This window comes from Lissotriton helveticus, chromosome 7 (assembly GCF_964261635.1).
Source record: "Lissotriton helveticus chromosome 7, aLisHel1.1, whole genome shotgun sequence".
Lineage (NCBI taxonomy): Eukaryota > Metazoa > Chordata > Amphibia > Caudata > Salamandridae > Lissotriton > Lissotriton helveticus.
Window position 1 is genome coordinate 1230497348 of NC_136068.1, and position 27539 is coordinate 1230524886.

General features: G+C 43.5%; 1 protein-coding gene across 2 annotated transcripts in view; it reads right to left on the minus strand.

Moving 5' to 3' along the window:
- The window catches only part of TOM1L1 (target of myb1 like 1 membrane trafficking protein), a 653197-nt gene that overhangs the window by 557054 nt on the left and 68604 nt on the right, over nucleotides 1–27539 (minus strand). For both annotated transcript variants that reach the window (XM_078654420.1, XM_078654421.1), the window contains one exon: nucleotides 2937–3015. In XM_078654420.1, the coding sequence (XP_078510546.1) occupies nucleotides 2937–3015 (79 nt within the window). The remainder of the gene's footprint in view (nucleotides 1–2936; nucleotides 3016–27539) is intronic.

Genomic DNA, 27539 nt, shown 5'->3' on the forward strand with positions numbered 1-27539 from the left:
CAGACAGAGTTATAAGCACAGAAAAATATACACTTCCTGAAAGTGGCATTTATGAAACAGTAATATTAAATCCAACTTCACCAGTAAGCATGATTTGTCATTACCTTTCCAAACATATGAATCATAAAAAAAGAAACTCTTCTCTAATCAGGAATTAGAGCTTAATAGTGTATTAAGGAATTCCCAATGCTAACCAATAAGAGGAGTAGGCCTCACAGTAGTGAAAATTGGAATAGGCTGTTTGCACTTCCAGGACATGCAAAGCATACCAGTGCATGTCTAACCTTTCATTTACACAGCACCCTACCCTTGGGGCTACCTAGGGCCTAACTTAGGACTTACTTATGTGTAATAAAAGGGGAGTTTAAAGCTTGGCAAGTATTTTTAAATGCTGATTCTAAGTGGCAGCAAAAGGCACACACGTGCTGCAATGGAAGGCCTGAGACAGATTTGAAAGGCTACTTCTGTGAGTGGGACAATCAGTGCTGCAGGCCCACTAGTAGCTTGTAATTTACGGTACCTGGGTATATGGTGTATCACTTTACAAGGGACTTACAAGCAAATCAAATATGCCAAACAGGTGTAAACCAATTATACCATGTTTAGAGGAGGGAGCACATGCACTTTCACACTTGTCAGCAGTGGTAAAGGGCCCAGAGTCCTAAAGTTAACAAAAAGTTCAGAAAAAGAGGAGGAGGAAGGCAAAACTTTGGGATGACCCTTCAGAGAGGGACATTTTCCAACAACCAGCTCCTTATTTCACCTCTATCTTATTGATGATTAAGTGACAGCATGTTCATCTTCTTTTTACCACTCAACAGTAGCACTGTGAGACTGCAATGAACATATACTGGAAGATGATCTGTAGAATGTCCAGGTATTATAAATCTGACATCCATATACATCTATTTAATAAGATAGGTAAAATTGTTCTCAGCATTTAGAGCAATATTATTTGCAAAAGGGATGGTTTACACCTGTGCAAATATGGTCTGTAATAACAATGTCCCTGGTTAAAGAAGCACAATATATGTTTGTGTAGTGGTAGAAGTGACCAGAGCAACCAGATGATAAACTCATGCTTTACAGAGGAATGTGAGCTGACACCACATGTGCATCAAAATGTGAACAAATGCCAAATGCAGGCAGAACGAACACCCAGGAAAAATGGGTATGAGTCTTGACCCATGGTTCCTGGACTGCCTAGGTTTACACCAGGAGGCAGAGCAAATGGGTTAGAGTTATTTGAGGCCCAAATGGGTGGATGGTCAGGTGTACATTCAGAATTAACTGTAACAGTTTGAACGGACCCCATACTCATCAGACTATGTTTTGTGAAGGTTTTTCATTCTAAGGACTTAGTGTTTGTGTATGGTAAAAAGAAAGTGTAGATGCAATTCAACATGTCTGATATATCTAAGAGATGAAGTACCTCCTGCAGCACATTATAACGATTTTGCAAGCCACCAAGGAGTTCTGTACCCATATAGAGTAACAAGGCCAAAGGCGGAGTTACTTTAGAAGGTTATGGAATTCTGAGGTGACTAGTAATATCGTTATCATGTATGCCAGGGGGTACTTTATCCCATATAATATATGTTCACTCTATCACCTTTCCCACAAGCCACATAAAACCTTGGTGTGTTGCTTGAAAACAAGAAGAACAAAAATAAAACCTCTAGTGCAAAATTAAATGCATGAAACACCTGCTAGATAATTGTTGCAAACAGATATTAGAAACAGTAGAATACAAGTCAGTTTAAAATAAAAGCTACAGTAGCTCGGAACATCTAGAAACATGTAGATTGCTTCTAGCTTTACTCTAAGCAGTGCAAAAAATATACATTTCTCTCTGCTTGTCATTGTAAGCTGTTAAAATAGAGCAGAAGATAGGAAAGCAATGTTCCGTTTGTTGCTTTAAACAGCTGCTTTAACTATGCTCTGTCACCTGACGTGCCTCTCAACTGGTCTACTGCCAGCAGGCATTGTGATATCAGACCTTGACTGTAATAACCTTATAATAGTCAAGTTCTGACGTCTTTCCCTTATAATGGCCAACTTGGTGCCCCACAAGTTGTTGACTATAAAGAAATTAGTGAGTGCTGTTTATACAGGGATTGCAGAATCCCATGTATTATAATGCAATAAACAATTTCCAAACGCACCAATTCAGCTTCATGAACAGCTGCCATAACATTAACCCGGGACGAAGCATAGACCACCAAATCCATCTTGTTTCCTTTTAAAGAACAACCAGAGAGCTTTGGTTGGAGTTTGTACATCTAGATGTAAAATATCTAACACATATGCCAGTTTAGTTGAAAACAGTAAATACAACTAATTGCTTAGAAACCAAACCAGTGATTCTGGATTCTATGCTCGCGATGAGAAACTACCAGTCCCCGTTGAAAAAGCTGCAGCTCGAGTACAAATCTACTCGAGCGGCAGAAAAGTACATCTCGCACTGTGCAAGATGTCGTTTCTAATGATTGCACAGTGCCATATGCTTGTCCGCACTGTGCAATCATTGATAACGACATCTTGCACAGTGCGAACATGCTACTATGCAGTTCGCGTAGTGCTACGCGTAGTTCGTGTAGTGTGAAGTGCACACTACACGAGCTACGCCCACCCTTACTTTGAAGGGATTTACTCTAGCCTTCCAAGAGTTTGATCTGCCCACTCTTTGCGACTACCATGAAGTTTACTACTCTGTAGTTATTTGCAGGTATGACATACAATTATGCAGTTTTACTTTCCATTACACTAGCTAGGCAGGACTTTGTGCACCCCTGATACACATAGCTACTGCTAATTGAGGCAGAAAACAGCTTTGTGAATTGAGGCCATTGTATTTAAATTTGATTATAATCCCTGGGTTTATGATACACATGTTTTTGCTTTTTAAATTGACAAAATAAAATCTCAGTACTCACTGATAGAGAAAGTCTAACTTCTTTATGGTTATAATTTTTGGAAATCCTCCTCTTTATCGCTTTTAACGCTTCCTTTGGCCTGCAGCACAAGTACAAAAAGGGGACATTACAACAATAAAACATGAAAATATACAAAACTTGAACACTTGCAGTCAAAAACGTATAAATTACTAATAAACCCAATAAATTACATGATACCACCTTAAAATATATTAGGCACGGGGCCATATTTTAATGTTTAAGTCCTTTCTAGGGTAGGTAGGCATTCAACATTCAGAAGTTATTGATTTTTGCATTGCATCGTGAATAATATAGCTTACTGAATGTAGTTTATAGTATACATCTTACAAATGTATGCACTTTAAAAAGCTGTTCTATGAAGCATAGCTCTTACATTTATCGCAAAATTATTAGTACCTATCATTTGCTTTTCAACACATACAACCCATTTAGATTTGAATGACATATTATGTAAATTGTTCTTCTCTTTTAATAGGATGTTTTTTCACACTCATATGTACTTAAAATAAAGCAGGAACCATTCAAAATGGAGTCCCTCCGTAGTAACCAATAACACAGGGAAGGATTTACCGATACATAATACCCACCCAGAAAGAAGGGCTTTGGAATGTAAAGATAAGGGGGCCACACAAAGTTGCTAGATGACGTTGATGAAAAATGTAGAACATTTCATAAGAGTGTAGCAGCAGATAGTTGTGAGAAATCAAGTGACAGGTGGTAATAAGGCTGTTTGAGATTAAAGAAAGCAGTTGGGAGGTAAAAGGTTTTTCTGGAAGAAAGAGAAAAGTTTTGTTAAATAAATTTTGGAACTCATGACTGACTCCATAATTAACTCAAGTACAATTTTCCTTGGAGATGATGACCTCAAAGGGATGACTATTGGGATTATGCAGCATCAATCCTAACCTCACTCCTACCCTGACAACAATTCTCAACTTCTGGTACATACACAGAAAATGTTTCAGCCTGGAGCGCCTCATACCAAAACAAGAGGAAATTATGAGACTGGTGCCAGTCCCAACAGTCTGTTGCAAATATTTCCTCATACCCATACCCTCCACTTCTCAGGAATTATAAACCTACAGTTATAGCCAATGGCCACCTGAGGAGACTCAAGCAATGGGTTCAAACTGATAGAAATAATAAAATTGCCAGGCTAGCTATAGAACCTTCACATGCATCACAATCGATTGTCCTAGAGCAGAAAGTCAATGAGCTAACAGCTCGGTACATCAAAAACCATAGCAAAAGTAATGGAAGTGTTTTCATCAAATCATTCAGGAAAACTCTTAGGACACCAGAATGAATACGCAGCAATAAACCTAGTGCAGAGAACTTAGCACAATTTTACAGAACAAAAATGCATATAAAAAATGATCTTCAGAACAAAAACCACACACATAGCTGGAGACGATCGAGCTAAAGTAAATACCACCAGAAAAAATACTTCAGCCTAGTGATAAATTAGACTCCCTCCCAAATCAAGTTGTGACCTCTAATATATTAAAACCACAATGTGAAGGGTTCTCCACCTTCTTGATTACTAGCTAATAAAGACAGAATTCTGATTACCTCACCCTGTAAAACCGCAAGTCTGCAAAGACAAAGCACAGATGACAAAGGTCACCTGATCCTACCTTCGAGTAAATCACTCTGCTGGAATTGCACAATCTAATAGCCAAAAGTAAACAATGGTCTTATTTAATGAAACAAGTCCCTCTACTATTATCAGGGATATTAGCTACTATTCCACATGGAAGGTACCTGATTAGCACCTAATTTTCCCAAGGAAGTTTGCCACATTGTTTAAAAATAGGACAAGTAACACGTCCACTAAAGAACGGTGGTGCATATTGAACGGACGTTAATTAAAATCACTATGTCTCAAATCAGGTTTCTGGTCAAACTGGAGCATTGAAACAACAATCTTCAAAAATATACATGATGTATGCACTCCGCATGCTAGATATGGGTGAATCACGTTTCTCTCTACTCCTTGATTTATCAGCTGCCATTGACACAGATAGCCATTTAAAATTCCTAGAAATCCTTAAAGAGAGAATGGGTATTAGTGACATATTACTTAATCAGGGACATTACCCCCAGGTCCCTTATGTCCTCGTCTCATTCATTAACTTATTTGAGATAACCATCTCCCGACAGAAAAAAAGAGCAGAGGCATGGTGGGACCCTAATACAGCCCCTCCCACCGGGAGTACATAAGCAGTTCTTACCCAGCATCCCGTCTGTTCTTTTTTCTGTCTGTCGACAGAAGTTTGCTGTGGTTGCTGGTGGTGCTCCTGCTGGGCTTGAGTGGCTTCCCTTACTTGAATCTCCCCGTCCGGCTGCCTGGCTGTGCGGTCGGGGTGTCTGCTGTCCTGCCTCCTGGCTTGTCAGGCTTGCTGCGAGGCTGGTTTCTTCGTGGCCTTGGTCTTTTGGATGCGGGCCAGCCCTTTGTGGCTGGTGCGCCGGCCTCCGGGCCTCTTCCGGGTCAGGGGGCGAGTCTTCCTGCATCCTGGCTGCAGGGAAGACGCGCTCAGTTTGCCTCCGGCTTCCTGCCCGGCCCTGGCATGGTTCCTGTGGTGCGCCTTGGGCTGGTGGGGGGCCTTGTTCGTGTCGCTGCCTCCCTCCCTGGTGAGTTCCGCATAGCGGTCTCTTTTTCCCCTTCTTTGTTTTTTTTCCTTAAAGTGTATGTCTGCAGGCTGCCGGTGCTAGGGGGCTGGGTTGTGTCCCGGCAGCTCCTCTGCGTTCTGGGCGATTTTCTTCATTCCGCCTGGTGTTCTGGCCATTGGGGTGGGGAGCCTTGTTCCTGGAGATGGCCCCTCTCCTCCGGGAAAGTACCGCTTGCCGGATTTATTTGTTCTTTGAAAGAAAAAAATGTCGACGACGTACTTGCTGATGTGGGGTACCGAGCGCAGGTATGGCGCATTTGTTTCTTCCTCGCCTTCGGGGCTCTCTCATTCTTTATCTCTCTCTCACAGTTTCTCTCTTTATCTCTCTCTTCCTGTCTCTCACACTGTTTCTCTCATTGTCTTCCTCTCTCTCTCTTTGGCTGGCTTCCTCTCTCTCACTCTTTTTCTCTTCCTCTCTCACTCTCACTCTTCTCTCTCGCACACTCTCTCTCTCTTCCTCTCTCTCACCCTTTCTCTCTTCTGCTTACTCTTTCTCTCTCTCTTCTTCTCTACCTCTCTTCCTCTCTCTCTCTTTCCCTCTCTCTTCCCCTCTCACTCTTTCTCTCTCTTCCTCTCTTACACTGATTGTCTCTTTCTCTGTTCCTCGTATCTCACTCTTTCTCTCTCTTTGCCTGTCTTCCTCTCTCTCACACTGTTTCTCTCTTCCTTGTAGTTCACTGTTTCTCTCTTATTCTCTTTCACTCTTTCTCTCTCTGTGTTCCTCTCTCTCACACTGTTTCTCTTCCTCTCTTCCTTGTATCTTACTCTTTCTCTCTGTCACTCTTTCTCTCTTTCTCTATCTTCCTCTCTCTCACTCTTTCTCTTTTTCTCTCCCTCTCTTTCTAACTCTTTCCCTCTGTCTCTCTTTCAGTCTCCTTTGCTGCACGCATGACGCACCATCTTATCTTTATTTTTGTCTTGCAGCCTGTGAATCACAAATGGACCAGCGATGACACACAACGGCTGTACATAGTTTTACTTGTTGTTTTGTTTAAATAAAATGTTTTATATGTAAATCTATACATGACTTAAGATTCTTGTTTGTCCAACTGCACAGGGTCACTTCCGGGTCCAAGAAGGTTGTTGGGGGTATGCTGGTGATGTGGGAAGAGGATGTGTTTCCTGCTAATGTGGAGTGATGCAGCGTGAAAGGGGTATCTCTCAGAGAAAGAACTCCGGTATGTTTTGAGAAATATCTCGGACAGATGCCAGCTGATGGACTAAATAACAAAATGGCTTTTCATTGCTCATGCAGTGTGACTTATAAACAGTTCGCACCCAGGCACGCAAAGGGACAGCTGCGGCCCATGGGCTCGACTCACAGAAGGAGAACTAGGACCATCCTCTCCCTAAGGAACTCAATGTAGTAGCTCGTAGAGGTCGAGACTCAGCAGCATAGTAGCTTACAAAGGTAGAGAGCTGCGAGCCAACGCACTGGCTTCTAAAGGCATAGCTGTGAAGTGGTGATGTTGGCCAGAGGGAGCATAAAGGGGATATCTTGCAGATGGAGACCTGCGGTAAATTTCCAGTCTTGACATCACAGATACAACTGCAGCCCCGAGAAGTCCCACCGGAACACCTGCAAGCCCACCACTAGTTTGCAGAGGCAGACTTGCGGGCCCAATAAGGTTGTTGGGGGTATGTTGGCGATATGAGAACAGGGCGCGTTAACTGCTGATGTGGGGAGCAGCAGCGTTAAAGGGGTATCTCTCACAGACAGAGCTCTGGTATGTTTTCAGAGTTGCATCGGATAGATGCGAGCTGATGGACTCAATCACAAAATGGCTTTTCAATGCTCATATAGTGTGACTTATCAACAGTTCGCACCCAGTCTTGCAAAGGGACACCTGCGCCCAACAGCAACGTACTAGCTTGCAAACGGGCTTCTAAAGCCATAGCCACGACCTAGTGATATCAGGAGAGGCAGCGTGAAAGGCATATCTCACACAGATCCCAGTATTGCCTCGCAGAGGTAAAACTGCGGACCCGATTGCTTCTACACGGAGACATGCGAGCTAACGGAGTAAATCACAAAATTGCTGCCAACACTTCCTGGTTTCAAAAGTTCACAGCCAATGAGCCGTAACCCCTCAGCCAATCACATGTCAGAATTCTCAAATATCGATATGTTTAAAATATGATATTTCTTAAAAACTACTGAACATATTTCCACCATTTACACAAAAGCGTGCTTTCTGGACCATCACATTTCTCCCTGCCAAATATGCCGTAATTCTGTTCAGCAGATTCACCTGCAGTCTTCTGTAAAGTTTTGTATCGAAACTGCATGGAGAAAACACGTTTTGCGACCCCCTTTTTTCTCAGCCCCTCCTACCCCATTCATCCCCAAACTTTCAATATAGGATCTAATCAAAAAAAGAGAAACTTTTCGGGTAATTTCATGAAGATTCGTCAAATGACGCCAAAGTTGTAAGCACATACAGGCCTCCAGGAGGGGGGCCACGCAACCCCCCTCCCAACATGAGTGAAGCCCAGGGGCTGCGCGAACCCCAGCGGGTACCGCAACCCCTGCGAGCCCCCGCTATTTTTTTTATAGAAATGCCCCCGAAACCTAGCCAACCCAACGACCTTAATAAATTTAAACGGGCCACCCCAGGATGAATTCCTCCAATGACTTTTTTTTAATACTTTTTTGTGCCCTGGAGCAGGCCTAGGGGGTCAGGGTGTTTCTACCCTGCCCCTTCCCTTGTTTTATACTTTTGTTTCTCCGTTTTCAGGTGACTTGCTTCAACCGAGCCATAAGATGGCTGCCAAGACTTCCTGGTTTAGACTGCCAGCAGTCAATCACAGTGAAGCTCGTGCAAGTGACTTAAGCTCCGCCCAGATATCGAAACTTTTATTTTTCTAATTTCTTAACAACTACTGAATGGATTTACACCGTTTAAAAAATAGGTTGCTTTCTGACCCACGCACTACTTTTGTGCCAAATTTGGGGTAATTCCGTTCAGTAGTTACGGCTGTAGCCTTGAACAAAGTTTCCTATGGGAACATTAGTTTTTTACTCTTATTTTTTGAATTTCTCAAAAACTACTGCACGGATTTACACCATTTAAAAAAAAGATCGCTTTTTCAACCAAGCTCTACCTTTCTGCCAAATTTGGGTAATTCCATTCAGCAGTTCGGGCTGTAGCTCGTCGCTAAATTTCCTACGAAATTAACATGGTAAAACGCATTTTGGGACCCCCCTTTTTTCTCAGCCCCCACTTGATGATCACCCCCAAACTTTCAGGCTAGCAGCTGACATGGACAAATTTCAGGACAATTTCGCGATGATTCGTCAAACGATGCCAAAGTTATTGGCAAATTAAAAAATGTTTTGCCTATGGAAACTAGGTTCTAACTATAACTACCTACTCACGACTAACCCTGGGCGCAGCACTACGCTACGCTCGCGGAGTTTGCGAAGTTTTCGCAACTTCGCACTACGCGAGCTGCACGTATCACAGTGCGAACATGCGTAGTGCAGCGTAGCGTAGTGCAGCGGTCATTTTTTGCTTGTTCGCGGTCCTGAACGTCATGTTCGCGACCGCGAGCAAGCAAAATGACATCGCGGCGAGATTCTCAACGCGAGGAGGTCAGGTTTCTCATTGTGAGTGGTTGCGCATGCTCGCGACCGCTCTCAATGAGAAACTACCTGTTCGCGTTGAGAAAGCTGCCGCTCGAGTAATAATCTACTCGAGCAGCAGAAAACTACAGCTCGCACTGTGCAAGATGCCGTTTTCAATGCTTGCACAGTGCCGGATGCTTGTCCGCACTGTGCAATCATTGAAAACGCATCTTGCACAGTGCGAACATGCTACTACGCAGCTCGCGTAGTGCTACGTGAAGTTCGCGTAGTGCGAAGTGCACTTCGCGTAGCTTCGCGTAGCGCTACTTCGCGAACTACGCCCACCCTTACTCACGACCGCCAGTAGGTAGTTATATTAAGAACCTAGTTTCCATAGGCAAAGCATTATTTGATTTGCTAATAACTTTGGCATCGTTTGACGAATCATCGTGAAATTGTCCTGAAATGTATCCATGTCAGCTCCTAGCCTGAAAAAAAATTATATATATATATATATATATGTTTATATATATATATATATATGTTTATATATATATATATATATATATATATATATATATATATATATATATATATATATATATATATATCCATCATGAAAAGTTGCCTTTGTAAAAACGCCTCACACAAGAAAGTTGTCTCCATACTTTTAATGCGAGCTGCAAACATCTCAACCATTTTCAACCTCTGTGAATAATGTCCCGTAATTACAAGACAGTCACTTAGACAACATGGTCTACCAGGTCTGGGAAGGGTCAGAGCAATCTGCCCCAATCCCTCTTCAATGTGGAGTCCCGCAGGGCTCATCGCTGAGCCCTACCTTATTTAATATTTATATGACTCCACTTGAAAGAGTGGTCGCCCCTTCGGGGGTGAAGATCATCAGCTATGCTGATGATACTCAGCTGGTGGTGGGCCTCACGCAATTGGCGTCACACCCGGAGGTATTACATGACTGCCTCGCCAATGTTTATCAGTGGATGTCCATCTCTGATTTAAAGCTCAATGGAGGTAAGACCGAGCTGATGCTCCTGGGCAACTCCAATCCTTCCATCATTGCGAGTTGCTGGCCCCGGTCTCTTGGCGACCCACCATCCCCCAAGAAGGAGATCAAATCCTTGGGAATATGGTTGGATGACGATCTGTCCTTTCGGACTCATGCCAAGAAGACCGCAGGGGTCTGTTTTGGTTTGTTGAAATCAGCCCGTAAGGTGTTACCTCTGCTTCCTGCTCCATCAAGGAAGTTGTTGATTCGTGGCCTAATTCTATCCAGGCTCGATTATGGGAATGCGCTGTTTCTCGGTGCTCCGGAAGCTACTCTCAAAATCCTCCAACAGGTGCAAAATGCAGCTGCGAGAGTCCTTATGGATGTCCCTAGAAGGCAGTCTGCTGCTCCGGCCCTTAAAGCGCTCCACTGGCTCCCCGTGAAGGAGCGGGTGAAATTTAAAGCGCTTTGTACAGCTCATAAAATTTTACACGGTAAAGGCCCTTCCATTCTTGCAAATATGGCCCGTCCCTATAAACCCTCTCGTCTGTTGCGCTCTGAGCAAAAACATATTTTGCAGTCAGCGAGAGTAAGAAGAGCCCGGTCGGGGGGCAGGCGTTTTTCTGTGCAGGTAGCCTCCCTTTGGAACTCTCTGCCCCTTAAGATCCGCTCAGAACCCCAGATCCTATCATTTAGGAAGTTGCTTAAGACTCATCTGTTTCCTCTGTAGTGTTAGCTGAGTCTTCTCCTTTTTTGTGGTCTGTTGCGCCGGGATGCCCCTGGGTAAGCCGAGCGCATTATAAGTTTCATAATAACATATCAGGAAAAAGCGTGTAAATAAATTAATAACATGAACGATATTAATCGGGGTCACTAAAACTGATGTAATTTAGATTATCTACATCTGTGATACATGATATTAATGTGTATCACCTAAGAACAACCCTTGCATACCATAATCTCCTTTTGTAAATATGTATAAAGTTATATTGTAAATCTCACACCACAAATCCCATAATGCAACATTGCGGCAGAGATGGGTATTTAAAGTGAAAGTGAAAAGGGACTCACTAGCCGTGATTAAGGCCATCCAGGCTGAAACGCGTTGGTTGAGTGGAACTGTGGAAGAATAAAAACCACTAAGTAACCTACTTTGGAGTGCCGTGCCATTTGTTTTTGTTGGAATCGAGTTCAAGGGTCTGGGTCCTACCCTAGCGATGAGCACCCGCTGTTGAGCGCTGTCAGACCAATCTGGACCACATTGTGGACATATATATATATATATTATGGACATAGATATATATATATATATTCACTTAAAAAACCATAGGTTATAGACCATATATAGTTAGGAATTAGCATTTACAAAACCTTGAAAATTCACTGAAAAAACCATAGGTTATAGACCATATATAGTTAGGAATTAGCATTTAAAAAACCTTATTTTACTCACACAAAACCATTGAAATTCCATATATAGTTAGTTGCACTAACTATATATTGCGCACCCGCAATCCACTGCTGATCATGTCACATATTACATCATTCATGACATGGTCAGTGACATCACTGATGACATCACTGATGACATCTCAAATGACATCACTGATGACATCACTGATGACATCATCCAGTGACTGTGTGTTTCTGTAAAGTTTAAATATGTTTTAGATATTGAAGAATGAGTAGATGTATAACTGTCTGGACGAAGGATTTAGTAGGTGCATGACTGAATGTATGAGTGAGTGATTAAATGTGTCTCACTGAGTGCATGGGTTAGTGACTAAACTGTCTTAATTTGTGCATCATTATGTCTGTTGTTCTGTAAACTACTGCATGTGTTGATCAGTAGCTATATGATTAACTATATGGGTTATTGATTGATTGTCCAAGTATTTGTATGGGAGACTGAGTGTGTGTGTGGCTGGCTGGGAGGTGTGTGACTCTGTGCAGATCAATGTGTACTTGTATCAATGATTGTATAAGAAAGTAAGTATGTGTTACTATATGTTTGAAAATGTAAGGTGCTCTATGTTTAACTGTATAGACAAGAAAATGGAAGTGTGATTGATTCTTTACAGGACTGACTAGGTGTGTGAGTAACTCCATGGATGAGTGGCAGAGTGTGAGTGTCTGTATAGGTGTATGAGTGCATATGATAGTGTTGTAAAGATGAGTGATTGTATGTATGAATGATTGTATGGGTGAATGAGTGAATGTGTGTGTAGACGTAGGAATCAGTGAGTACGTATGTAGTAACTAGTATTGGTGTGTCAATGGTTTCAAAAATTATACTCTGTATTTAACACTGGGTGAAACAGAGGTTATATTAAAATGTGAGGAGATGCATTGTATTGTCACATGAATGATATCATCAGTGATGTGGTCATTGATGTCAAATGAGATGTCATCAGTGATGTCATCAGTGATGTCATTTGAGATGTCATCAGTGATGTCATCAGTGATGTCACTGACCATGTCATGAATGATGTAATATGTGACATTGTGGTATATAAATAAATAATACCGGATCTATTTTTGAGTGAATGAATGAATAACAGATAGCTCAATAAATAAGAGTCAAGATTCGAGGTAGTAGGAGTTTTGCAGGTTTAATACAGCATAAGGACAGGAACAGGACAACCTGCATAGGAATAGGATGACAGGGCCCAGCAGCTGCTGGGGCTCGATCTGGGATGAGCGCGCTAACTTTTAATAACAATACATGAGCATATATACACAACGCAAACACATAGCATTACATTGCAGTAGGCGTAGCAGTGGGTGGAGCAGAAGGCGTGACGCGTAGCAGTCGCGAAAGATAAGAGTAAAAAGAAGGTGTAACTCAGACATGTGATGCAAACGTAACAGAATATGTCATGAATGGGCGGAAACATAGGAGGGGGCTACCTAAGGAGCCGGGACCTCTAACCTGGTGGTGCGCGCAAACTGGCAATGACGTGTTACGAGGAGAAGCTGGGGGCTATGAACTCTGTGCTAGGAGCAGAGACTAAAGTCTGGAGGGTCGGAGCGACATGTACCTAAACCCTATCTAGTATCTGATGTTTAGGGAACATGTTGATATAAACTAGAAGTCATGAGGGGAAAAGCTAATTGACTCTAAGACTAGAGCATGCATTTATTCTACATGTAGTGCGTGATGAAGAATATTAAATGACCATTAAATACAGTATTTCTCTTAATATGGAGCCGCATAGGCTAGACAATGACGGAAACTATTGATGCAGTTCAGTAGCTTAGGAATGCAGAGAAGGAGGACTAAACTGATAGCTGGAATCATAACATAGTCTTGGCAGACTCAGAGGCAGAGCCAAGCTGCACCGGGCACTGCGAGGCAGGAAGTAAGTGAAGGGTCGAGGATACAGGTGGGGGCTGAATCGCTCCTCAGCAAGGGTTCAGGAGACAGGAGCTGAATCTGATGTCCGGGCCCTGTTGAGGCCTAGAAACGGGAACTTTATAATAGAATAACGTGCACACTGAGAAACGTGGCAACATTACTTTACATAGGCCTGATACTCATATTACTCATGGAGACTGGGGAATGACATACCAGAGGTGGACACAACTATAATTGCGTCTTGAATCGGACATGGGGAATAACATATGCATATTGGTCATGCACACATAACATATGATGGATGACTCGTAGGGACACAGAACATGACAAAATTTACTTTTCCACATTCCCTCCTTGTCACTACGTTTCCATCAGGAAACATCAATATTCATGATACCATCTATCATTTCATACAGTACCATTTGTTCATCTCTAATTGTCTTGGAACGGGATTTAGAACGGGCTTGGGACTAGGAATACAAGAGGTAGCACACATGCCGCAAATCGCAGGGCCACATTGTATACAGAGACAGCAGCTGAATATGATCGCTACTGCGATACCTAGAAAGGACAGGACTTTCCATCCCCAGGCGGAAATTATATTCCAGAACCAACCGGACCATGTCCAGGTGCCTGGATCCTGGTGTAACAGATGGGCAATTTTATGAAGTCTGGTTATAGCTGAATAAACAGACGGCGCGTTATTTGGAATGAAAATGCAGCAACTGGATCCGAGGACTCTACAGGCCCCGCCCCTATCGGCCAGTATGACGTCAAGGACGAGACGATTCTGGAGCACAACAATTCTCATAAAGGATTGCTCTTCGGTTAAGTTACCTAGAGCGGAGGCAGTCTCATCTACTACAGCTTCAAGGGTTCTTGTTAACCTACGGATTAGCTTACTGTTTACAACTGTGCCTAAATAAGGGAAAACACCTTTATCAATATCAATGAATTGTTCTGCAGCAGTTTCAGTATAATCGACAATCGGGAGATTTCTCTTGTGTCTAGTATGTACTAGGAAGGAATTCCTATGGTAGTCAGGTGGGGCTAGGAAAACAGGTGGCAGTAGGAAGGCAATATAACAGGTTCCCTCCCAATCGAGGGGCAGACGAACATATGCAGTTTGACCACAAACAAAATAAGAATGACGTGAAGCTTTAAAAATAGATTTCCCACTGTCACTATACTGGATAATAGTAGTACAATCACTATGTCCTACGTGTACAGAACCATTATTTCGGACACATAATTCGCCTTTGACTGGTAATACTGAAATAGCAGGTGAGTCTGGAGTAGTATCAGACTGAACATTCAGGACCATGAAATTCGAAGAATAGTTACCTAAATTATACACTTCATTTTCTAGATCTAAACCTGTTCTGTGGGGGAAACCTTGCTTGTCTGGGAAACATGTGCTGTTAAGAAAAGACATATCTGTTAAGGATGACGTTAACGTGGACCATGCTCCACACGAACCATTATGTGAAAAAGGATAAGGAAAAAGTGGCAGAACTCCCTTTGACGTCTGGAAAGGGGGGAGTCGACCACACACCCAACAATTAGTGGCATTGCTGGTCTGGTGTGAGTAATGCAACATGCGGATAAATGTATTGTTACGCATAGCGAGGCGGTATGAATATTCGTGAGGAGGCAGATCACTAAACGTGTGCTCTACTGTAACATTAGAAGACTTATTTACATGTGAAACTGGAAAACACAGGAAAAATGCGTAACTAGTGCAGGAAATCAAAAGGCTGAGAAATAATATGAAACTTAGAAAAACGATACATCGGTTTGAGTTTTGACTAACTCTCTCACTATGGGGGTCTATTTTATACATGTCAGAAACAGTCTAACCGTTTCACCTAGGGGAGGACTTATACAATCAAACTGACTGACTTATTTTACTAGACCTTAGCTTTTGCTTATACTCCTGCTGCGGAGTTTTCTCTACCAAGGGAGGGGTTGTGTCAATGTCATTTGCGGGACAGTCCTTAGGAACAATGTTTTGACAAGTCTTGATATCCTGGGAAATGTTCTTGGAGACCGGTTTTAATCCGTAGAATTTCTTGACGTGCGAAAGGTGCACCCAGCCGCGGCGTCCTTCCAATTTCACAGCTGTACGGGTGGTGAGGAGGACCTGACGGGGCTCCTTCCAACGTGGCTCCAGCGGACTTGATCTGTCAAAGTTGCGTACGAGCACCATCGAACCTGGAACGATTTCATGCGGTGCCACCTCGGTATTGTCTGGAAATGTGGCGGCAACCTGTGAACGACATGAGTTGAGGGCAGACATCAAGGAAGCTAGGTAATCTGTCAGCATATTACATGAAACATCAGTAATACTTCGGGGTCTAGGAGTACCCCACATGTTAGGGGGGCGGCCGAATACGACCTCATACGGGGACAGACCTGATCTGGAATGTGCGACCATGCGCATATAAAACAAAGCAACTGGCAGAGCTACTAGCCAGTCCACACCCTTATCTTTACATATTTTGGCAATTCGGATTTTCAGAGTCTGATTATGTCTCTCGACAAGACCAGCTGCTTCAGGATGGCGTACACAATGAAACTTCCACTGGTACCCTAACAACAGGGAAACGTGCTTCATCAATTCAGATGAGAATGGCTGACCGTTATCAGAATATACGACTCTAGGGAGTCCATATCGAGGGAAGAATTCACGAACCAACTGCTTGGCAGTGGTCGCGGCTGTGTAATCTGGGACTGGATATGCTTCTGTCCATCTGGACAAAGCGCATACAACTACAAGGACATACTTGAAACCTCGACATCGCTCCATCTGAATATAATCCATCTGGAGGACTTCAAAGGGGTGGTCAGGGGGCTGGAATCCCCCTTGTTCCACCGGGACACTTTTACCTGGATTAAACTGACAACATATCATACAGGTACGGACTTTCTGCTTGGCTGCAGCTCGTAAATGCTTGTTGAACCAAATGTTCTGGATACTGTCTAACATTGCTTTTTCTCCTAAATGTGCTGGACTATGTGCGGTATTAATGATGACTTGAACCATAGAGTCGGGGAGAAACCATGCGGTCCTACCCTTTGTTAACCATCCTTGATCTGTCTGGACCCCTCCTTGTTCAGACCATTTCTTGATTTCATCGGGAGTAGCATGTAACTGGATATCTATGACATCTTGAGTAGGGTCCTTAACTGTCATACATGTAGTCAGATCTGGAGTGTGTGTCATGTTAACTGGACTGTCTAGAGTCTGTGCTGTAAGCTTGGCTGTGCGATCTGCTAGATCATTACCTTGGGAAATAATGTCAGTAGCTTTCGTATGTGCTTTGCATTTCATGATAGCGATAGATGTCGGTAAATGTATTGCATCTAACAGAGCTTGGATAAGGATACCATGCTGAATCTTGGTTCCATGAGAAGTCATGAAACCTCTCTCCTGCCAGAGCACTCCAAAGTCGTGTACAACTCCAAATGCGTAACGTGAATCTGTGTAAACATTAACTTTCAGGTTCTTGGCGTGTATACAGGCTTGTGTCAGAGCAACTAGCTCTGCTGCTTGAGCGGACAGGGTATCAATACGGTGTGTTTCAATAACTTCGGTGTCAGTAGTCACTGCATACGCGGCGACTAGTTCTCCTGTACTAGTTCTCATACATGAACCATCCACATAAAGTGTCAGGTCAGGATCTGGTAACGGAATGTCTGTCAGGTCTTGTCTTGGCTTTGTCGTAATGTTGACTACTTCCACACAATCATGTGTGGCAGAATTTGAACTAGCTGATGGTAACAGTGTAGCAGGGTTCAGGACGTTGCAGCGTCTAATTTCTATGTGTGGCTGAAACAGTGTCAATTCATAACCTGTTAAACGTGCAATTGTCAAGTGCTGTGTTTGTGTTCGGTTTAAAAGAACTTCCACGGAATGTGGAACTTGTACTGTCAAGGAGTGTCCTAAAACTATGGAATCACTTTGTCTGATAGCTAGTGCTGTGGCTGCAACTGACTTGAGGCACGCAGGCAAAGCCTGGGCGACTGGATCTAATGTGCTCGAAAAATAAGCACAAGGCTTGTATTGTCCTGCTTGGTCTTGTGTGAGAACAGATAATGCTGTACCTTCACGTTCAGTAACGAAAAGTGTAAAAGGCTTACTGTAGTTCGGTGTAGCTAGAACTGGAGCTTGGCATAAAGCTTTCTTTAACTCGTTGAAACTAAGTGTATGTTCAGATGTCCAAGGGAGAACAGTCGATGCGGCTGCCTCCTGTGTCGTTAACTGTATCAGTGGCTTGGCTAGAAATGCATACTGAGGAATCCATTGTCTGCAATAAGAAGTAAGGCCGATAAAGGCACGTACCTCCTTCTGGGTCCTGGGCTGAGGAAGACTCGCTATTAACTGGATACGGTCTGGTGTCAACTGCCTACCCCTCTTGGACAGTAAGTGTCCTAAGTAGACCACTTGCTGGACACAGAATTGAAGCTTCGAAGGGGACACCTTGTGCCCCATCTCGGCTAGGAAATACAGAACCGTCAGTGACGCTCGCTCGCAGTCACGTTCAGAACGGGCTGTGATCAGTAGATCATCAACATACTGGAGCAGCGCAGTGTCAGTTGGCATGTGAATATTATCTAGTTGTCTCTTAAGTGCTTGACTGTAAATACTAGGGCTTTCTGTGAAACCTTGAGGAGCTCGTGTAAACATATAGCTCCTTCCATTTAAACAAAATCCGAAAAGAAACTGGCTGTCTGGATGGATGGGAACACTAAAAAATGCGTTCTTGAGGTCTATGACAGTGAAGAACGTGGCTTCGGAATCAATGGCTGTCAATAGGGAAGAGATATCTGGGACAACTGGGTACTGAGGAATAATACATTTGTTAAGTTCCCGTAAATCAATCACTAATCGATATACTGGGGGTGCATTTGGATCAGTACGTTTCATAACTGGAATGATTGGAGAGTTACATACGTTGGAGTCAGTTTCTACAACTACTCCTTGAGCCATGAGCTCGTCAATAATTTTGGATAAGGCTGTTACAGCCTCAGGCGGCAATCTATACTGCCTGATTCGTGGTAACACTACACCTGGTTTGAGAGTCACACGATGGGGTGTGATTTGCATGTAACCTACATCAGTTGGACCTTGCGCCCATAAATGCTGCGGAACTTTAGACAGTCTGGGATCAAAATCTCGTAATACATAGTGACCCTTAAAGTCACGTAGGAACAATCGTATTCCCTCTGGGGAACAACATATAACTGCACCTAACTCTTTCAGTGTTTTAATGCCCAATAGATTTTCTGGACATGACTTAGTAAGTAACAGATCAGTAGTGCGGGACAATGGACCTACTTCTAGAGTGACTGGCTTTGAAATCTCATTAACGATAGGCTTTCCTGAAAATCCAAGGGAAACATTTCTTGAGCCTGAGAGCGGAGCCCCTGGAACTTCGGCATGACTAATTGTGGTCCTACTTGCCCCTGTATCAATCAAAAACTTTCTGTCTTTCCCTAATACTTGACTGTGAACATAGGGACCTTCTTGATCTACAGGTATCTCGATGAGAGGCAAGCCTACCTCCCTCTCTAGGCTGTTTCATGAATATGGCTGGTACTCTGGATACTCAGACTGTGCATACTGGTACATCTGCGATGTAACATGCTGTGTTGCAGCAATAGGCTGCGGTACTGTAACTGTCTGTTGTGCATTCTGTGGCTGAGGAATCTGTGAAACTTGTTCCTGTCTAGGCGGACGTGGTCTTTCTTTAGTCTTACCAGTAGCTATGTTGTGTTTCAGAACTGCACACTCATTTATAAAATGACCTGGCTGTTTACAATAATTGCAGTTCCCTTTAACGGGAGCTGCAGGATGACTGGCTTGATTCTGACCCCTCTTCTGACTGTCTTGAGGAACAGATTGTGCAACTAGTACTTTCATTTTCGTGTCTTTCATACGTTTTCTCTCGTGTTCTTGCTCTTCCCTGATTCTATTCTGGTGGTACTGGAGCATCTGGAGCATCTGGGACGGAGTATTTGCTTGCCAGGTACTTTCGACTTTCAGAACTCGGTTTTTAATTGGTGGGCTTGAATTCTCGACTAATTTAGTAACGAAAAGGTGAGGATATGACTCACTACTTGTCTTGAGGCCACTGTTGATACTAAAACACTTTTCAAACCTAGAATAAAAATCACTAATATCTTCATCTTGTTTCTGTTTACAGGCTGAGATTGCATCCCAGTCTTCCTTTTTCGTTGTTAATAATCTGGGTAAAACTTGAATCAATAATTCTGGTAATTCTTTACATTTATCTCCGAGACCAGTACCTGGTACACGTGACTTGTCTTCAGCTTCTAGAACTGCCCAATCGATCTTTTTCTCTCCCACCTCCCATTCTTTTTCTTTAAGCTTTTCATACACCCCTGCGGGCAACAGAACCTTTAACATTTTAATGATATCTGGGTATGTGTATTCTCCCATACGGAGCATGTCTTTTAATTCTCTATGGAACCCTGCTGGATCTTTGTCATGACAGGGAATTAATTTCTTCATCTCTAGAAGTTCCATCTTTGTGATTGGAGTGTATACAAACACTCGCTGCATTTCGCCACCCGCTCCTCTGACTGGGTGGACTTCTCGTAATGGATTCTGTCTGTCTATGTAAAACGGTTTACTTTCTGGGGGTGAGACATGGACAAAATGCGGGTTCAAAAACGTTCTATATTTATGGCGCTGTTCTAGAATGACACTAATTAAATCGGTACCTAGACCTCTCCATCTGTACTGGAGTAACTCGTTCAGGATATCATGTAACGGGCCTGGATCAGAATGTTGACCCTCATACAGAGTAATGAGGTGCTGAATCATATACATACCCACCAGTCGTTGCTCGGCTGGGGGCATTTTCAGAAACATTTGTGCCACTATTTCGTCTGGAAAAGTGGTAGAATCAGTAATCCATCTGACTGCTGATCGGACTAGTTCTTGTTCATGCATGGTACTTAACTCACTATAACCGATTCGTGATTTCAGAATGTGATCGGTAGCTTGAAATACTTGTTCTAGGGAACCTTGTTCTGGTGCTGAATGATGGAAAGTTGGCTTGTGTTCTAGACGTAAATGGCGATCTGGAAATCTAGGTTTTCCTACATACGCTATTCTGGCAGTATTCTCATCGTCTTCCTCTTCAGGATCAGAGGTACTTTCTTTCTCGCTTACTTGTGCTGCTTTACGCTGTTCGTGTATCTTTATTATCTCTCTACGAATTTTCTTGTACATACTTTCCATGGCACCAATGGTATTGTGCTTTCCTTTGGCTATATTATCACTCCACTTTGTTAGAGTTTTCATTTCTTCCGGGTCTTTAGACGGGTAATCCTGTTCTCTTATTAGACAGTTAATTAAGAACTTTAATATCATACGCTGAATCTCGGCTTTCCTTTGAGACATGGCATCACTAATACTTTGTGGGTCATCCCCTGTACGGATGAAACGATATATCCTGTCTAGATCTTCTTTCATATTCGGCAGGGTGACTAGATACTCGGTCACTCTCCTTACGCGTACGGAATATAAAACCATATTAAACTCGCCTGGAACTGGGTCATAGACACATTCGCCAAGGGTTTGCCTGATCTCTGCAACAGACTTATTACTCTTGGGAGTACGCTGTGATGCTTGAGCATGTAATTCGAGTGCTGATAAACGCTTGTATGGCGGCGGAGTTTGAGGAAGACCTCCTCCTGCGGCCCCTAAACTGGAATCATCAACTGATGCTTTTCGTCCTGGCAGGGTGGGTAATTGTAACGTGGGCTGGACTTGTATGGCAGGCTGACCCGGGGGGGCTGTTAAGGGCACCCCGGTGTCTGGAGGAGCAGGAATTACCTGGTTTACAGGGACTGGCGGAGTGCGAACAGGATTTGCATATTCGGGGACTGTGTCGTCCAGATAGGACGAAATAAAAATATCAGCTGCGGTCGGTTTGTGACGTAGCTTGGTCGGAACTAATGGTGGCGGGAAATTACTGGATGCCTCTGGGGTCGCTTTTGGCAAGCCCTCAGCAAGAAGAGGATACATACCCTTAATGAGGGCATTCCTCTGTCTGTCTGATTGCTCAGTTCTAACTCGTTCACCTATCTCGATTAATTCTCTTTCTTGGGCTCGTTCTTGGGATTCTCTACTTAGTTCTGACTTTCTGATTTCTCTTTCGGTTCTTTTATGAGCTTCTTTGCGCCATAACTCGATGGCATCTTTCTGTGATTGTCTGGCTTTCTTTTTCCATAATGCCTCCTCTACTCGCATGATGCATTCGGCATCCCATGTACCCGATACGGGCCATCTATACTTTTCTTCTAACTGTTTGGTATACTCTACCCATAAATCTAGATACAATATGGCACTTATGCCATGTTTCTGATACATAAAGTGACCTGGACTGTCCCTGGGCGGGACGGGAACTGCTGCTTCCAGCAGACCCTTTCTAGTCTTTAACTGACGTAACTTGGAAAATATAGGCATGACTGAACTGTAATCTAGACACAATACAATACACAATAAACACGATACTTATTTCCCATTCATACCACGACATTAGAATACATGAAAAACATTTAAAATAACAGTTCGGACAGAATACTACCTGGAAATACTTGAAATTTCTCGAGAACAGAACTGACTAGAACAGAAACTAGATGCACTGCTGAAACAGCACGAAACTTACCGGTCTCTTTAAAGAGACACGTCAGGACCCGCATCCACCGAAGTGGACACTTCGTTTGTGGGACTGTGTACCACCAACCCACAGACCAGAGTCAATCAAATTGACCCTGTCTAGATACCACCCCAGTAACGGTACTCACCGGGCAGCAAGAACGGAAAGCCTCGGACTGGACTGGACTGCTACGACGATGACGACGAACTTCGGACTTCGGACTTCAGTTACGGGTGGACCTCCGGATACCTCGGACCCTGGACTCTTGGCTTGGGCTCTGGTCGGGACTCGCCGCGTTCCTCCACCGTCTCGTCTGGATGCTGGACCGCCTCCTCCGTCTCCTCCGTGGGCCTGAGGGATACTTGAGCAGAAATATCTGCCACTGCGCAGAAGAGTTCCGTCACGACTGCAGAGGGTCAGGGGGTCGGCGTGGCTTCACCGACGCGTGGGGAAAGGGCAAGTCCCTGTTCGGGCGCCATTATGTGGTATATAAATAAATAATACCGGATCTATTTTTGAGTGAATGAATGAATAACAGATAGCTCAATAAATAAGAGTCAAGATTCGAGGTAGTAGGAGTTTTGCAGGTTTAATACAGCATAAGGACAGGAACAGGACAACCTGCATAGGAATAGGATGACAGGGCCCAGCAGCTGCTGGGGCTCGATCTGGGATGAGCGCGCTAACTTTTAATAACAATACATGAGCATATATACACAACGCAAACACATAGCATTACATTGCAGTAGGCGTAGCAGTGGGTGGAGCAGAAGGCGTGACGCGTAGCAGTCGCGAAAGATAAGAGTAAAAAGAAGGTGTAACTCAGACATGTGATGCAAACGTAACAGAATATGTCATGAATGGGCGGAAACATAGGAGGGGGCTACCTAAGGAGCCGGGACCTCTAACCTGGTGGTGCGCGCAAACTGGCAATGACGTGTTACGAGGAGAAGCTGGGGGCTATGAACTCTGTGCTAGGAGCAGAGACTAAAGTCTGGAGGGTCGGAGCGACATGTACCTAAACCCTATCTAGTATCTGATGTTTAGGGAACATGTTGATATAAACTAGAAGTCATGAGGGGAAAAGCTAATTGACTCTAAGACTAGAGCATGCATTTATTCTACATGTAGTGCGTGATGAAGAATATTAAATGACCATTAAATACAGTATTTCTCTTAATATGGAGCCGCATAGGCTAGACAATGACGGAAACTATTGATGCAGTTCAGTAGCTTAGGAATGCAGAGAAGGAGGACTAAACTGATAGCTGGAATCATAACATAGTCTTGGCAGACTCAGAGGCAGAGCCAAGCTGCACCGGGCACTGCGAGGCAGGAAGTAAGTGAAGGGTCGAGGATACAGGTGGGGGCTGAATCGCTCCTCAGCAAGGGTTCAGGAGACAGGAGCTGAATCTGATGTCCGGGCCCTGTTGAGGCCTAGAAACGGGAACTTTATAATAGAATAACGTGCACACTGAGAAACGTGGCAACATTACTTTACATAGGCCTGATACTCATATTACTCATGGAGACTGGGGAATGACATACCAGAGGTGGACACAACTATAATTGCGTCTTGAATCGGACATGGGGAATAACATATGCATATTGGTCATGCACACATAACATATGATGGATGACTCGTAGGGACACAGAACATGACAAAATTTACTTTTCCACAACATGATCAGCAGTGGATTGCGGGTGCGCAATATATAGTTAGTGCAACTAACTATATATGGAATTTCAATGGTTTTGTGTGAGTAAAATAAGGTTTTTTAAATGCTAATTCCTAACTATATATGGTCTATAACCTATGGTTTTTTCAGTGAATTTTCAAGGTTTTGTAAATGCTAATTCCTAACTATATATGGTCTATAACCTATGGTTTTTAAGTGAATTTCAATGGTTTTTTAATAGCAAATATCATAAGCTGTCGAATGTCAAGTACGTGGTAAGTGAAAACATTTTCGTGTTTATGCACACTGATCTGCTTTGAATGGTGCCCCCCCCCCCTCATTTCTATTAGGAGTACTCTCTCTTTGCAGATAGTGAAAGGTAGTTAACGCAGGCCTTTGCCCCCGTTGTAATCCGTCGTGCCTGCTTCTCTCTCCATTTGATTGATTGTTATCCAAGTATTTACTGTTTTAGAATTAGTTCTCTTTGGTTCATTCTCTATTTACAAACAAACACAGAGTCGCAATACTCTGTTTAGTCTTTGCAGATAACGAAAAATCGTGTAAAAAAAAAGAAAAGGAATCGAGCAAAATCAGTAGGCCACTAATGGGATCTCTTTTTGACCTCGCTAAAATAGAAACATTAGGAACAACCCCTCATGACAAATACAAAACTAGTGAGATGAACTGAACTCCACACAATGATGGCTGCAAAACAGCTCGGCTCCGCCACCCACCCCGCCCAAAATAACGATAAAGAGCGGCTGCCATGATTGGTTGCGGAATGGCCACAACGGAGCTACGAAATGGTGCTGCTCTCATGCTAACCCCAGCTTCGGTCTGAAACATCCAGAAACACTGTAGACTACCAATTCGATCAGTTCCGGTAGCGCCCCAATGTAACCCGGTAGAGAAGAACTAGCCCTCCCCTCTTTGACTGATGGTTCTTGTTGCCTGTCCCTTCTGTTGTCATTTAATAGAACTATTTAGCCTGCTGAAAGGGGTTGTGTTTCGACCGCTGGTTGGTGGAGACATTTTGACTATATTCTGGACCTGCGTTGTCGCGTAATGCGTCATATGACGCGCCGCGTTAGCGCATCCGGAAGTCATCCGGGGCGCGCAGCGCGTAACGTAAGCATAACAAGTCATGTGACTTGTTAATAAAACTTTTCATTGGTTCATTTTACTTTTCTTATTCTAATGATGAAAGCCTTGGTCATATCACCTAAAAATTACGCTTTTAATTACTTCCGAACATTATTTTCTCTTAAATATATGTTATAATGTTCCAGGCTAATGTACTTTCCCGGAAATTTTACAACTGTCCTGCAAGTAAAATATATTCTTTTTTCGAGAAAAAGAGCGTTTCTTCGTCCCATGACGGAGCCGTTGAGCAAAAGAGGGTCGACCTGCTGTCTTAGTCGCCGATACGCCTGAATATGAGATTCTTATCGATCACTTTATGTTGCAGGAATAGAAAACACAACAGCCCTTGACCATTTATCTTTACTGCGTTCCTTCGTATTATACCTTTTACCCTTCATGTAATTGGTCTGCTTTATTTCACTTGCCTTTTACTGATTCTAAAACAGTGACTATTATTAAAAACTTTACCAATGTATACAATACTACCATGTTTTCTTTTAAAAACCTTTATTGTGAAAATTTCATTATACAAATACGAGCCTATAACCACGTGGGCCTGCCACGGAGCAAACTGTAATCGTATATGATGAATAGACATTTACACTGTAGAGGAACGTAACGGGCGGGCCATTAGGTTGCAAAAACTAAGGTGTCTAACAGCTACGGAATCGGTGGACGTACATTTTATAATTAAAATACGACAGGGCCAGTTACAATAAAATTATCTAGATATACATTTGCGGGCAAGTACCATGGGTGACGTTAATTCGAATTTTCAACAGTACAGTAATCAATAACACATCAGAACTTAATATCAATAGGGATGTCGAAATATTCAATCAATTCTCGTCCCCGCCTGCCATGTGCTTCAAAACTGCATACGTATCTCGTGATATCAAGGTTGTGCAACCAGTACACAACAAGGAGTTACGAGTCCCATTTATTCCGGCGCCATTTTGGGCGAGGACGGGCAGGTCCAGGATATAGTCAAAATGTCTCTACCAACCATCGACTATGATGATGTTCATATGCTGTATTTATTAGAGTAACACTCATCTGCCCACATGAAATTAATTTACCACAATCTAAACATGTCATTTTAATCTTTCCAAAGTTCTTCTAAATATTTGGGACCGTTTCCCTTGCCTCTGAAGCTCTCAGTGCCACTTCTTTAATGAATGTACTAGCAGGTCAGGGGTTCTCCTCCAAATCTCTCTTTTATGCAGCACTATAATTAATTGGTGCCACCTCTCCATATGACGATGCATGGTATAGTTACCACAACTATATATTTTTTCGGTTCCTCTGGAGAGTTCATCGTGGCAGATGAAGCGTGTAACATACCGGGCATTTACCTTTTTTTGCATGTACAGGAAAGGAAAAAAAAATCGAGCGTTCGAGTTCTTAGGTGTCCCAGGGCCATTTTAGTGGACCAGGCCCAAATCCAAAGAACAGCTATCTCACAGGCTAATGGGGCGACCCACGCCGAGTTTCAGCATTGTAGGATGACCACACAAGTACAGCAACTTGCTAGACATCACCTCGGTGCCATCCGGATCTCGGCGCCCCACTGCAGATGAAGTGCCTCTCAACTATGCAACCACCACGGTGACATCCGGATCTTGGCGCGTTGTGCTGCCTTCGGCCTATTCGCACATCGGTCCGCTACTGACGCCATCTCACAGGCTAATGGGGTGACCCACGCCGAGTTTCAGCATTGTAGGATGACCACACCAACTTGCTAGACATCACCTCGGTGCCATCCGAATCTTGGCATCTCAACGCCTAGTGGTATCTTCCATACAGAAAATATTGTTACGCTGCCTTTGGCCCCATTCGCACATCAGTCCGCAACTTAGACATCACCTCGATGCCATCCGGATCTTGGCATCTCAGCGCCTTGTGGTGTCAGTCAGAAAATATTGTTGCGCTGCCTTTGGCCCCATTCGCACATCAGTCCGCTACTGACACCATCTCACAGGCCAATAGGGCGCCCCACGCCGACTTTTACCATTGTACGATGGCCACACCAGTGGCACAACTTGCTAGACATCACCTCGGTGCCATCCGAATCTTGGCATCTCAACGCCTAGTGGTATCATCCATACAGAAAATTTTGTTACGCTACCTTTGGCCCCATTCGCACATCGGTCCGCAACTTAGACATCACCTCGGTGCCATCCGGATCTTGGCATCTCAGCGCCTTGTGGTGTATTCTCTTCAGAAAATTTTGTTGAACTGCCTTTGGCCCCATTCGCACATCGGTCCGCAACTTACACATCACCTCGGTGCCATCCGGATCTTGGCATCTCAGCGCCTTGTGGTGTCTTCTACTCCGAAAATATAGTAGAAAATATTGTTGCGCTGCCTTTGGCCCCATTCACACATCAGTCCGCTACTGACACCATCTCACAGGCCAACAGGGCGCCCCACGCCGACTTTTACCATTGTACGATGGCC